Genomic DNA, 15,148 nt, shown 5'->3' on the forward strand with positions numbered 1-15,148 from the left:
AACAATGTAGCTATTCACAGGAGCACAAGGAAATGGCAAGGGAGGAAAGAATCATAGTGCATTGATTATGGTTGTGATGCATCGTCATCCTTCCCTTCATACATTCCCACTGAATCTTGTCAGCTACAGCTAGCAGCTTTTTGCAGTGTTTAGTGGGACAAGGTCCTTTAAAACAGGGAGACCTGAGCAAAAGCCCTGCTGTAATTGCAGTTTGTTAGGGCACCAGCACTATTGTCTCTGTGCTTTACCACAGGGTCTAAATAAGCATTTTGAGTTTTATTGTGCATCTATCTAGTTTTGCAGTGATAAAACTCAAATCACAAACCAACTGTAAATCCAGTGAGAACATGCTGCAGACCTGTTAACTTGTTTTAAGTGTAGGAAAGCATACATGAAATACACCAGATGCCTTTCTTAGAATTCCCAGCAAACACAATCAGAGCCTGACTGCTCTTTCATGTCCAAGAAACTTTACCCCATCTTGTCAGCAAGTCCCACAGTTTCTCCCATAGAGCAATAAGAGAGTGCTGTTTCCAGCCAGGTAAGTGGATGATTTTGTGGCTTGTCTAGCAGTGGACTTTCCTGGACAACTTCTGAGGAAAGTCTCCTGAATTTTTTTTTCTCTTTCTTGGTCTAAATGCTTTCTGATTACTAGGAGAAGTTAGGGAGCCTTGAGGAAGAGTAGAAGGCCAAATACACTCTTAAGAACAATTTCCTTAAAACTGGTGGTTTTAAAGAGGTCACAGTCACTCCTGATTGAGACACAGGAGGATGTAGTGTCCCTTCCCTGCCCACATATTTCAGTTCTTTAGTTTCAGAACATGGGTTGTAGCTACAGGGGTTCATGATCACTCTTGCATCCAAAGTCCTGAATGGTCTTCTCTCTACAGGCATCAGGTGTTGGGATCTTCACTGCACTATAATTTTACACATTTCTCCTTGGTTGCTGTTGGCCTCTTGGCAGCACAAGGAGCCTGTTTCTGGCTGCACCTCCACCCTCCCTCCCTCAGCCTGCTGGTAGATACACTAGGCTGCTAATGCTAATTGAGCTCCAGCAAGCTGCCAGCTGCTATGTCCCCGCTGTCTCACAGGCTTGGCTTCACTTCCCCCACAACGACCCCCCTTTCCATTTATTTAGACTTAACTATTACAGCAACAGGAGAAAAAAAAATCTTCCTGTGAGCTCTGAGCAGCCTGCTTGTGAATATTGTAGGCTCCCTCTTTGTTTTACTCCAGGCATGTGGATTGGAATCCTCTGACCACAGTTCAAGGCGTAAACTTAAACCAGTAGATACAACCTTTCTCTGCCTTTTCCCCAGTCTCCTCCCATATTGCCCTCTGCCCTTGGCAGAAGGGGGTTTCTTTGCCAAATGCTTTGCAGGCAAATCAGATGCGTGGGGCCAGATGAAGGACACCAAACCCAAGACCTGCAGCAGGGGATCCAGATTATTTGTGACATAAGCCAAATTTTTTGACAAGCCCTCTCATTTATCTGTCCCTTTGGTATCACCCTGAGTGAGAAGGCACTTTTGACACTTGCACCAGCTGGACCAGCTGCACACGAGGGACCTTCTTCCCCTTAGGCCCCAGCTAAGTATTTCTCCATGGTTGAGTAGCTACTGTCTTGCTCTGCCTCACCCCAGGTTTCACTGTGGTCTCTACAGCAACCAGTTTCTAAAGTTTTGTGTAGCCAAACTGTTTTCACACCTAGCAAATCCTCACGTTTCCAATACACATACGTGCACCCTCCTGAATTCTCCAGAAATCCTCTCTGCTGCTTCGTTTTTGATCTCAGCTGTGATCCCCTTCAAGTTCCTCCGATGTACCAGCTCACATTTATTTGTTCCCCTTCTCCGAGGAAGCTAGCCATGTCTCTGCCCTGCGTCCAGATCTCAGTGGTGCAAGCAGCTTGGGCTGCTCAGGCACCCTGAGGTTTGAGGACCCTGGATAGAGCTGAATCTCAAGAGATTCAAATCATGTATTAGCAAATGAAGCTTGAGCAGAGGGAGGAAGGTGCTCTCCTCCTTGGTGCTCTCTCCTACCTGCTGGCTTTGAGCAAGGTCAGCAGTAAGGTGGACAAATTGTGAGACAGGATAATTCAGAGACCTGTTCAGGCAGGTGCTCATCTTCCTCAGGAGGACACATGCAGTAGCTGTGTACCAAATGCAACAGCATGAAAAATCAACAGAATGTCAACTAACCTGGCTTAATTTACCTGCTTTTCTCCTTCCCACTCCAGGAAAACTCACACTTTATTTGCCCCCTTGCATAAATCATATTGCACACAGCACCTGTTTTTGACCTGCTTGCTGATAACTTTTAAATAAGAAGTTTGAAGATCCCTTGTAGCTGCACCTAGGAGTGAAACTGGGCCCCAAGTAGTCAAAAGCCCAGCTGCCTGAGGCCGTGTGTGCTCTGCTGTGTTTGCCATCGCCTGCTGTGATGCAGCTGTCCACATTTAGAAGGAGGAGGGGCGGGGAAGTCGTACAGCCGCTTTTGATCTGTTGCTGCTTAAATGTGAGCTCTGATGCTAAGGGAAGAATGTGGATGTGTATATATATGCATATAAAAAAATAGCTTTGTGCTCTACAAACACAAAAAGCTCTGAGTTCATCCAGCCTTGCTCCCTGGTACTTGATTTGGCATTTGATGCAAGCTCACAACCCAATGAGCACTTTCTCACTAGGAAGCTCTCAAGCTTTTTGAAGCATTTCTGGTTCTTGCTGTTCTGTTTCAGACAGCTGTCTAGACCTTTCTGTATGTGAATAGGGCTGGCTAAATATTTCCTGGAGGGGACAGACCAAAGTCTTTCTTAGTAGTAACACTAGCTCATATTTTTGAACACTCTCCTAGAAATGTTCCTTCACATCCTGTTTTCGTTTGACTACAGCTGTGATTAGGATTAAAGCTATTGCAGTTTCTCCCTTGTCAGTATATTTCTAGATCACAGGAGTGCATCTTTCTTCATGCAAGTTTTTGAATAATTTCCCTACTCATTTTCCTGGTGTTTTTATAGCTCGGGGAAAATCTCCCGTTGCTATAAGCAGTACATTGGCATGCGTAGTCACTGAGCTGTGACAAGCAGCCCAAATAATACCTGACTGTGGTAGTGTGTATGGTACAGCACTGCCAGACTTACACATGCCAGACACGGTTAACAGCTCTCCCGTGTTTTCCTAAGTGTGGGAAAGACCTTTCAACAATACTAGCCAAAAGAAACAGAAGCCGATACAAATGCAAAGCCCTGCTTGGTATGTTGGTAAGAATTTGGCTGCTCTTAAGAGAAAAAAAATGGCATCCCAATTCAAACCTATGGCAGACACCAAATTTACTGCTGCTGAGGCAAGCAAATATGTAACTCATCCTCCCATGAGTGTTACTGGCAGAACAGTTCCAGCAAAGCACTGAAGGTCATTATCCATTATTCACAAGAAGAAAATTACATATTTATACTCTTGCAGCTCAAATGAATTTGCCAGAAGCCTTGTACAGATGGGCCTGTATTTATGGTAACACCTGACCTTGCCAAGATAAGGTTACAAGATGATTTCATACCTGGTCATATGCTGTGTCCTGCACACAGCGCTGGTGTCAAGCACTTGCTCCCTCCCTAAGTGGCCTGTCCCAGCTGCTTTCCTGCCCATCCCAGGGTTCTCTGGTCACCCTAAAACTGTAGGACTAAGATGATGATGCTTGCCAGCTTTAGGTGAAGGTTGGCTGGTACTAGGGGGTTTCTGACCTGAGCAGTCATCAACTGTGCTGTTGAGACAGACAGAAGACAGCCTGGGGCACAGTTTAGCAAACATCCTCTCTTCCCCTGCTGGAAGCTGGAGTTAACAGTGTTGGGGTCCCTCCCCTGCCATGGAGCCCTGGGAGAGGGGCCCTGGGGGGGAGACACGGGGTCTCCCTGCCCCTGGTCAGTCTCATTCCCCATTGGTTGGTTTGTGTTCCCCGGGGTGGCCAAGGACCCTCGGGTCCCGTGACTGCAGAGTTCCTGAGCTGAGCCCTGGCCATGCGGCTGGAGAAATAAACATCTCTGAAACAGCTACCACGAATCTGTCCATATATACTTCTTTTCCACGGGACTCCTGGTTTGAAATATACTTGTTGCAGTAATCCCCGCTGCAACAAACTGGTGGAGGAATGCGAGCAAGATACCGATCCCTGAGGAAGATTCGTGAGTAAAATAACCACTCTAGACCTCTCTCTTCTCATCTTGGTTTGGATATTCTCTCTGGACTATGGCAGGATTGTGGGAAATGGGGCTCTCTGAGCCACAGAGAAAAATGTATCTAGAAGTAAAAGGAATCCTTGAACAACAAAACAAAAAAGTAATGCAACCGGGAGATCTAGAACACTTTTTCATCTGGCTTTTCAAAAGGTTCCCCTGTATTTCTCGAGACTTACTTTTTAATATCGAACCTCCTGTATCTTGTGAGGGGTGTTTCTGGGATGAGATCTGGGATAAAGTATGGGGTCAAAGAGAAGCTTGCCGTGCATACCTTATAATCAGGGAAGCCCTTGAGGAGCATTTGAACGGTCCCATTACCCCTAAAGCAGAAGATCATACTTATCCCGTGGCCGAGCCCGCGCGGCCGCCATCCCGGGAGCACATGACTGCAGCCGTGCCGGCGGAGGTGCCTGCGCTGGATGCGCCCGGCCCCCTCGGGAGCCCGCGCCTTATCGCGGACCCCATCCCTGTCTCGGGGTCCCCGGCCACGCGGCCGCGAGTGAGGGAGCGATGCCGCAGGCGCCGCGGGTGCCGTGGGCCACGAGCAGCCAGGAACCGGCATCGGCGTGGCAGCCCGCTCTGAGCACATGGCTCGGAGAGCCCTGCGGAGGGAGAAGCGGCGGTTTCCACAGCGACACGAGAAGCCGCGCAGCGCCGAGCCGGAACGGGGCCGCACCCAAAGCAGCGTGGAGTTTGCGGAGCGGAACCGCTCACAGGGCACGGAGCCAGCGGCGATGGCGACGCGGGGCCGCGCAGAGCCCAGACACGCTGGAGCAGCGCTGCTCGGAGAGCGCGGAGCAGCCGCAACGCGGGGGCCCGGCCGAGACATCGGAGTCAGCGAGGCAGCGGCCACGCGGGACCAGCAGCCACGACGAACACGCAAGCACGTGATAGGAGGAGTTATAGCAACGAAAGTCACAGGAACTGTGAAATGGTACAATGTAAAAAACAACTATGGATTTATAACATGAGATGATACAGGGGAAGATTTATTCATCCATAGAACTGCCATTAAAAGGAATAACCCTAAAAATTACCTGCAAAGTGTAGGAGATGGGGAGGTTGTACAGTTTGATATAGTGCAAGGAAAGAAGGGTTTACAAGCAGCAAATGTTACTGGGCCTGGAGGTATTCCAGTCAAAGGCAGCCATTACGCACAAAATTATAAACAATATCCATCCCTGCAATTTCCCTACCCACAGCCTACTTCCCCCTTTTACCCTATACCCAATATGAATCCCTTCCTAAGTTTACCCTATCCCCAGTTTATTCCTAATCCGTTTTTCACCCCGTGGCTTCCCTATACAATTCCATTTCCCTACAATTCCTCTCCGATGCCGAGGGGGGGATGAAAAGAGGGAGGCAAGAAATTAAACCCTCTCCTGCCTCAGTTTCCCCACAAAGCATGCCCAGAGAGTTCTGTCTCCCTTCTGTCAGCCCTAAGAGGTTCCAGAGAATCTGTTTGGACATTTAAAGACTCAGGAGGGTGGCTTGTTTTGTCTTGAAACTGTTCTTTTTATGTTTATCCAGTTGTTTTCATTCTCCTTTTATTAAAATAAAACGGGTGAGATGTTGGGGTTCCCCCCCTGCCATGGAGCCCTGGGAGAGGGGCCCTGGGGGGGAGACACGGGGTCTCCCTGCCCCTGGTCAGTCTCATTCCCCATTGGTTGGTTTGTGTTCCCCGGGGTGGCCAAGGACCCTGGGGTTCCGTGACCGGGGAGTTCCTGAGCTGAGCCCCGGCCATGCGGCTGGAGAAATAAACATCTCTGAAACATCTACCACGAATCTGTCCATATATACTTCGGTTTCCACGGGACTCCTGGTTTGAAATACACTTGTTGCAGTAATCCCCGCTGTAACATAACAGTTACAGAAGGGAATTGCACCACTGATTTAGAGGGATGCAAGGTGTGGTCTGCTGAACAGCATCCACTTTTGCTGAGTTTCCTGTTAAATGTACAAACTACAGTTTGGCCCTACAAAGTGTATTTGAATATTTTGAGCTCATCTGTGCAGAGTAAAGCTAAATTTACCTTTTGAGAAATTTAATGATAGGAAATGTTGAGATGAGATGAGGAAAAGGCTTTTCAACTGAAGAAGAGAAACTACTGCTGTACTGTGACAACCTGAATTTGGGACAGTGACTCTTCCAAAATGAAACTGGGGAACGAAGTATAGGTCAAAAATTAGTGACAAAACATTAAATCAGAAGTAACTTTAGATGCTAAACATGGTAGAAAACTGTGCCACCTACTCTAGATAGCCTCCCCACAGAAATCAAAGTTGTCACTGAACTCAGCTAGCAATTGCACAGTACTGAGTATTTCTACTCTTAAACCTTTCTGATGAACTCAAGTCCACTCTACCCATTCCAAATTGCAAATGCTCCAGGCACAGAAATAACATTAGAATTAGAGCCCCATTGACAAGCACAGGACAAAATTCAGCTTTCAGTATATCTTGCTTATTGTGAGTCTTGACAATTCCTCCCTTAAGTGATTTGGGCAAAGAAATTTTCAAGCCTGCTCTGATCCTTATGCAGGGTAACTGCTGCTATTATTTCATGTTCGGAAACTGGAAACTGTTTCTGGGTATACTGACTTGCACTCTGGAGGAGGGTTCATATTAAGTATTTAGGTGGCTCAGTGGTTCAGTTTACCTTCAGCTGTTAAGAAAGTAACACAGGTGAGCTGAGGTAAAACAACATCAGGTTTGTAAAAGCTCTACCAGAATTAATTTCTGGACCTTAACGGTTAACTTTAACTTGTAACTTTAGTGCATGTGGAGATTTAGCTTTGTATATTTAGCTTTGTTTGTATTAGGGCGTAAGTTCCAGATATTTCAGTTGTCTTTTCTATGGAATTGACAAGCACAGGTGATGGACCAATCTGCAGTATGATGTGTAAATCATGGCATGCAATTGTTTTGGTAGTGAAGCTGGCATCAGATGCACAGTCAACCTCCACCTTGCCAGCAATTCATATTGGGGCTGGTAATGCTGGAGTTGTTGAAGAGCAGAGAAGCAGCTATCTCGGGTGGTAAGGATCCGTGAGGACCAGCAAAAAGCACTCCTGCAGACTACAGTGCCTGCTGATTTAGTTCTGTAGTTTGCCTCTGGATTTCATTTCTGGTGGAAATGGTGCTGAACATAAGAGTTAAAAACCAGCAAATCTCTTGGTATTGTAAGGGCACTCTGCATTATGCAGCCTCTGGTAGTTTTGGGCTGAATTTGAATGAGAGAATCACAGAATTAACTAGACTGGAAATGACCTTTAAGATTATCAAGTCCAACTATGGCCGAACATGACCTTGTCCACTAGAGAATGTCACTAAGTGCCACATCCAGTCTTTTTTTAAACACATCCAGGGTAGTTACTCTGCCCCCTCCCTGGGTATTCCAATGCCCAATCACCCTTTCTGTGAAGAAATACCTCCTAATGTCCAATCTGAACCTCCCCTGGTGCAGCTTGAGACTGTGTCCTCTTGTCCTGTCACTGGTTGCCTGGGAAAAGAGCTCAACCCTCATCTGGATACACCCTCCTTTTGGGGAGCTGTAGAGAGTGATAAGGTCACACCTGAGCCTCCTTTTCTCCAGGCTGAACAACCTCAACTCCCTCAGCTGCTCCTCACAGGACTGGTGTTCCAGACCCTTAACCAGCCTTGCTGCCCTTCTCTGGACACGCTCCAGCAGCTCAATGTCCTTCCTAAACTGAGGGGGCCAGAATGGACACAGCACTCAAGGTGTGGCCTCACCAGTGCTGAGTACAGGGGGACAATCCCTGCCCTGGTCCTGCTGGCCACACTGTTGCTGGTACAGGCCAGGATGCCATTGGCCATCTTGGCCACCTGGGTACACCCTGGCTCATGTTCAGCTGCTGGCACCAGCACCCCCAGGTCCTTTTCTGCCTGGCCACTGTCCAGCCACTCTGTCCCCAGCCTGTGGCACTGCCTGGGGTTGTTGTGGCCAAAGTGCAGGCATTTGGTCTTGTTAAACCTCATACTGCTGGATTCAGCCCATGGATCCAGCCTGTCCAGGTCCTTCTGCAGAGCCCTCCTACCCTCCAACAGATTGACACTTGCTCCCAGCTTGGTGTCATCTGCCAATTTGCTGATGGTAGACTCAATCCCCTCATCAAGATCATCAGTAAAAATACTAAACAGAACAGGGCCCAACACTGATCCGTGTGGGACACCACTAGTGCACAGCTGGATGAAGCACCATTCACCTCCACTCTCTGGGCCCAGCCATCCAGCCAGTTCTTAGCCCAGTGAAGAGTGCACCTGTCCAAGCTGTGGGCTGCCAGCTTTTCCAGGAGTATGCTGTGGGAGAGGGTGCCAAAGAAGGCACACACAGCACAACAGAGGATGGTACATGCTAGTGCAGACTAGTCACATCAGTGGAAGATGAGGAGTGACTGCAGCAGCAGGTAGTGGTCAAAAACTGCTTACTGATTGAAGGACATGGGCAATGCTCATGGGTCCAGGGATGCTTTAGAAAGCCAAGGAGCTTTGTTACAATGCTGGGCACAAGCTGGATCTGTGGCATGTCACTGTAGCTGTTAATCAAAAGACCCCTCAACAGCTCTTTTTTGCCCCATCCTGGGAACAATGAAAAGCTAAAATTCCCTCCCATCCACAGAACACTAGAAATCAGGAATAAACAGTCTACTGCTCCAGGATGCCACGAGACAGATCCCTCATTTTAGATAGAATGAAAAGATCTGACGAGCCATCATGTTCCCATGGAATCTGAAATACCACATAAGCTGATTGAATTTGTTCATTAGCAACTCCAGTGGAAATAAACCTCAGCAGCTGTGTTGAAGAAAGGAGCTTTCATGTGGCATCTAAAAGCAGCAAGCCAAACACCACCAATGGGGCTGGCCTGGCCTCTGTTCACAGGTACTGTGGGTGGTCACACCTATGCAAATCCAGAACTTTGCTATGCAATTGCATGTAAATGACTGGGATTGAGGCTTGACCTGGTCTGCTTTGCCACAATCATTTTAATATATTTTAAGTAGTATCAGCTACTCTATCACAACAGCTTAGGAAATCTTGATGTACATATATGCAGAATTATACTTAGGATATAAAATTTGCAGCACTTATCTTATCTAGTCATAATTTTTCTCTACTTCACCATGTTCAGCCCAATTCAAGCCAAGTACAGCATTTCTTATTGTCATAAGTTACACATAAACCCTTGGACTTTGGAGATGAGGAAGGGCCTGCAAAAAAAGACTGCTGTCTGAGGATGAAGGAAATCCCACAGGACCTCTGCTTCTCCTGGGAGTGAGTACCTCTTGCATTTTGCTGCCCCAGCCTTTACCTGCTTTCATGCTATCACCATTGACAGGTGCATCTCAGCACAGCAGGCATTGCAGCAGCAAGCAACTACAAAGGCAGAAAGCCTGATCTTACAGCATCCCTCAATAGCTGAAGAGGAATTCTGATGTTTATAAAGTAAAAAACTGAACTGAGGGCTCAGCTTCCCCAAATGCTCTGTCCCCTCTAAGCCAGATGAATGGGCAGTGATGATCAGGAGTGGTCCATGTCTACTGGAGACAAGCTGCACACTCTTGTTGAACCGCTGTGCTTTGGAAAAGACCTCAGAGTGGGCTCAGTTTGATGTAACTTTATTGTGTATCATCTCTGAATGTGTACTTACTGAAAATGAGGTGTTTTCTCATTCTGCTGAGGAATACAGAAATGAGAACAACAAAGAGAAGCCATGTCATGGTACATCATGGTAATGTTTTACACCACTAGATAAAAATATTCTTCCACATCTATTTTTCCAGTTCCTAAAGAGAGATTGGGGTTTGTCTGGCACTTAAATCCTGCCTCATCTTCAGAAGAAAACCCATATACTAGGTAATCATGACTGAGAGAAAGGGGAAACTTAAAAATACATACATACACAAAGACAAGAAACATGTCAACACCACTTTACCACTTTTGTATTTTATTGTGGAACTGAGTTTGATTCCTTTACATCAAATATCCTCAATGGAAGAGGGGATATTGCACACAAATATCATAAAAGCACTACATATTACTTTCACTGGAAACTAATTTTCTACGTTAGATATGACTGGATAGAATAGAAGTGATGCAGGATTATAAGACATAATACCATACACAGCTGCAGACTGACACAAACACCATTCAGAACAAGAGAGAGGAGGTGTGTGAGGTGCTTCTCAGCCAGCCACAAGACTTTCTTTCCATAGTTTGGAAAATAATGGCTGCATGCAAATGCGTGAAAGCATATTTCAGATTTTGTCTTTTACAGTTGAGATTACAGCCCAGTCTTGAAGAGGTAGCTCCTGCCATCTGGAGCTCTTAGTTAGCCTAGTAGAGAGAAGCTGCTTCTTAAATTTTTTTTTCTTTCTATATTTTATACCATTGTTTTATTTAGTTACTTAATTTCTTTTTTAAGATTTTTTTTGTAAAGTCAAAACCAACAAGATTTTTTCTTTTTTTTTTTTAATTTTAAATAGCAAACATTTTTTAACCAGTTTAATAATATAATTGCATTCTAAGAAATGCTTATCCCTAGTTGCTTTTAGTGTTTTGTTCAATTAAGTGAAAAGATGAAAGTTTACGGTTTCTTTCAAGTGTAAACAGTATATTTTTTCATCTTCTAGTAAATCCAGACCAATAAAATTACTATTTCTCTCAAAAGCATCATTACTGAGCAAGAACCTCTGGCGACAGATGAACAAAGAGAAGCGCATGACATAAATGTTCCAAATGCACAGCAAGTGCTCTTTGGAGCTCATTTACTTGTGTTGGGAGGGATTGAAAATTCAATTAACAAATTTATTAAATCTTAGTAAAAGAGTACCAGAACTCTCCTAAAATGCATAAGCTATCATAGACAATTAAAAAAACCCCAACATTCATATACACAGTTATCTCCATTCACCACAGTATGTAAAATAAGTAAAAAAAAAATCTAAAGTGATTTCTATGAAAGATGGGGTGAAAATAGAGGTCAATGAGTCAGGCCCACCACAGGACTTTGAAAAGGCATGCATGAGAGGCCCTGTCCAAGTTCAAGAGTGGGATGGGATCCCCAAAGTTAATTCTTCATTGAATTATATGAAGCAGTATATTAATAGCATAAAGATCATGACCGGGAATGCTGTTATGGGTAATACCATCATTGAAATGGAGTGTTCTTTGCACTCAGATATTGAATCTTTACAATTAAGAGTAATCAATAACAAACCATGCTCCTAGAAATCTATGCTGATCAACAGCACTCATCGTTAATGTACACAGTACATTTGGATGACTGTTACACTAAACTAGTTGTGTAGTACTAGGATTAGCACAGGTAGATTAGTTCCACAGGCAGGAAAGTCATTAAGGGCAAGAGGAGCTCATCGCTGTGTTGAATCTAGGTGCCATTGCCATTTGGAAGGGAATGGATGGAACAGGCATTGCAATACCTCCGAATAGCCAGACCAGGGTTTTAATATTCTTGTAGCAGCAAAAAAAGCAAATGCACATGTTAAGGTTAACTGTAACTGTCTAGTTATCATTATTATTTCAGAAGCAAAACAAATGCTTTGGCCATCATAAACTTGCTTGGGCATATTTAAGGCTTGATTCCAATTTAATTTACAGTAGGATCAGATGACTGTAACTTCCCTGACAGTAGTGAACTTGCTCGTGATTCACAGGCTTAAGTGGCATAAGTGAGATTAGTCACAAGACCACTGCTGTACTTAAAACAATTTTCTACCAAAGCAGAGATACAAACCATTTCAGTTATTGTCAGAAAATCAGAAAATCTGTTCCCACCCACTCAAAAGGTTTGAATTCTGACCTATATAATAAAGTAGACAAATCAGAAAGAATTGTAGAAAGAGTACAACTCTTGTGCCAAAAATTTTGCCCATATCTTTGTAGACTATGTATTACAAGAGCATTTTTAAGTGAATGACATGAGCCCAGCAAACATGCTTGTTTTCACAATACATTTCCATCTGCCTTTTGTGCCATAGTCACTCTGAGTTATTCTTAACTACTTAAAAGGTATAGCAATAAATAAAACAGCATTACTAGAGAGACCTAAAAAAAAAAAGAGAAGACATTAAAAATAAATCAAAATCCCAACCACTGAAAAACAGTAATTCACAGCATTAAATGGGCGTGAGAAGCCCACATTTACAAGACCCTAAACCAGTATTAAAAAACCCTCATAAAAATTAGGAGTGCAAACATACACCTATTAAACAAAAATATCCTAACAATGTAAAATTGAAATAAATTATAAGTAAGGAAAATAAAATGAGGTCATAGTTCACTACATCATAAAACTTAATACCAGCCGTAACGGTGATTCATACAACCAGCACATAAGTCCATGCTGGAGGCCTTTACACCTTCTTAAATTCAGATTTGCAGACCTTCTGCAAGGCAACAAGATTTTTTAAATTGGGGTAAAACTTCTGAGACTGAAAATCCAAACTGTCTTAAATCACAGAGAAGTGGTGCTGTTCCTTTGTAAGCAGTCTAGAGAAGGAAAAGAAGGGAGACATGAAGAAGGAAAAGAAAGGAAGAAAAAAGAACAGTAAAGGAAGAGGCATAGAAAGGAAGAGGAAAGGGAGTGAAAGTAAAAAAAGGAAATGAGAGGAGGAGAGAGGAGTAAAGGAAAGAGAAGGAAAGAATAAAGGAAAGAGGAAAGAGGAAAGGGGAAGAGAAGAGAAAAGGGAAGGAAAAGGGAAGAGAAGGGACTTATTTTAGCTTATTGCTTGTTCTATCCTTTTTCAAGATCTTGTGAGGGTTGACAATGTAGGTTATAACCTTTTAGTAATGGGCAATCAACTTCTCAAATCCCATTTTCTGTCATCACCAATAGAATGATTTTATAACCAGGGTATCCTTCCATACCCCTCTCCCCAAAAAGGTATTGACAGTTGACTGTTTTCAATAAATTTTACCTCAATATCCATTCTCACTAGAATCTTAAACAACACTATTCATTTATCTTACAAAACTACTAAAAAAATGCCTTTGCCTGCAAAATTTTTCTTTGCATTTACCTGTAAATGAAAATGTTTGTTACAAATCATGTATTAAAAGTTCACATAGCACTTAAAAGAAAGGCTTCTGTACATTTGTTCCCATGTTCACTCTTAAATTAAACAAATAAAATAGGGTAAGACAAAGGAAGGTTGAATACTGTACAGGCTCACAGGTAACCTTTTCCATCATTCTGAATGTTTCACTAAGTTTTGTAACTCTGATACTGGACACCACTTCAATCTTGCTTCCACAGTACAAAAGGAGCCTTCAAAAAAAACCTCATCTTGCCTTGTTGAGCTGTCCAGGTGCATCAGTGAAGTGTTCACATAACTAACATATGTAATTCATAGCACCAAACCATTTGACCAGTCATAAAGTTCCTAATACAACACATGCACACTCACGCTTCTTTACTGGTGTAACTATGATCCTACACAGATGTTTTATAAATTTGCTGTCTCAGCATTAAAAAATAAGTGCATCAAGTTTCTTTGTACATTCAAGTCACTTTCTAAGGCAAATTGTCTACTGTATGTACTCCCGACCGCTTTGGTATTTTGCTTCAGTTAATCGACAGTGGACATGGGTGTTCAAGCATGTGGACTGGTCAGTTCTGGCTGGAGTGAGTGGGCTTTCGCTGGAAGCATGCCTTAGACCAACAATTCTGCATGTTGTAAGAAAGGTTTTAGACTTCTGGATGGGGTGCAGATTACATGCATATTTGGCCTATGATTGTTACGGTATGTCAGTATGCAGAGTTCAAATTAAAGTGGAAAGCTGCTGATGAGTGAGTGATTAGGTCATACATCCCTTCCTAGCCATGTTCTCATTCTTTTTATTTTTGAGCTAACTTAATTCTTTAAAAAAAGGATCCCCATAGTGATAGCTCATATTGATAAAAATTTAAAACTTTCTTCTTGTGTGAGAACATAAGCAGACTGTAGTAAGCGATACATCTATTGCCATGAGACTAATGCAGACCTAATAATTTACTACTTTCTCCTCTTACCCCTCTCTCTCTTTCTCTCTTTGTGTTTCATTAGAGGTCAAATGCCTCTACCTGGCAAAAGTCAGTTGGGGTTGCTAGTGCATGGTTTCAAAATGTTCAGCAGAGATGCAACTGAATCTGTATTTTCGCAGTAATTTGTACTCTACTATGGGAAGACTGTTATTTCCCTTAGCAACCAACAAAGACTGAAAAATATTAGTGACTTGCATCACTGTGACACAGTATAGCATTTGGCAGGTATATAGTTCAGCAGTTGGAGTAGATGAGTTGAATTTTCAGAAAAGGTGTTTTCAAACTGAAGAATTTCTGGAAACAAAGTTTAATCTTGTGATGCACGGTCTTGTTCTTACAGTTCAATCTTGCATGCAGGAAAAGATTCATCTTGCATAACAACAGTGCTGCTGCTTGCCAAAACCATGATGTTGAGATCCTGCTGTTTCTCATGGGTCTCTTGATACCATTCCCTCATCACTTCTGAGTCGTGGGTTGGGATTAAGGTCACCTGCAACACAAAATTAAAGTCTTGTTGAATGGACCGCAAAAACACTTAATATGCAAAATGTCTTTGCAAGAAGCCCCAGCCAACAAGTATGTTTCCCTTTTGGAAAGAGTGGCTTTTTTATGCAATAAATACTTGAATAAATTGATGGATAAAAGGAAATCAACATGCTGGTGTGGTAGAATGACTTCAAATAAATAGTTTATCAAAATAAAAAGTTGGTTCTGTAAGGTGATGAGATGCAGGTTTCCAGAGAACTATCAGGCTGTTATCTGCACTGATAACTCTTCAGATTATAGACAAATATTTTGTTTACTTATTCACCATAATGGAAAGGCATATTAATTTTCCAAGTGCATGTAAT

The 15,148-nt window shown here is 43.4% G+C and overlaps 1 protein-coding gene across 4 annotated transcripts in view; it reads right to left on the bottom strand.

Annotated features, from left to right (window-relative positions):
• Nucleotides 1-12,915: 12,915 nt before the first annotated feature.
• Nucleotides 12,916-15,148, bottom strand: part of MAP1B (microtubule associated protein 1B) — a gene marked incomplete at its 5' end in the record, with an annotated part of 70,437 nt that continues 68,204 nt past the window's right edge. For all 4 annotated transcript variants that reach the window (XM_082301177.1, XM_082301175.1, XM_082301176.1 and 1 more), the window contains one exon: nucleotides 12,916-14,787. In XM_082301177.1, the coding sequence (XP_082157303.1) occupies nucleotides 14,632-14,787 (156 nt within the window). In that variant the 3' untranslated portion in view covers nucleotides 12,916-14,631. The remainder of the gene's footprint in view (nucleotides 14,788-15,148) is intronic.

The sequence above is a fragment of the Coloeus monedula genome (genome assembly GCF_965178545.1).
Source record: "Coloeus monedula genome assembly, chromosome: Z".
NCBI classification, from domain to species: Eukaryota; Metazoa; Chordata; class Aves; order Passeriformes; family Corvidae; genus Coloeus; species Coloeus monedula.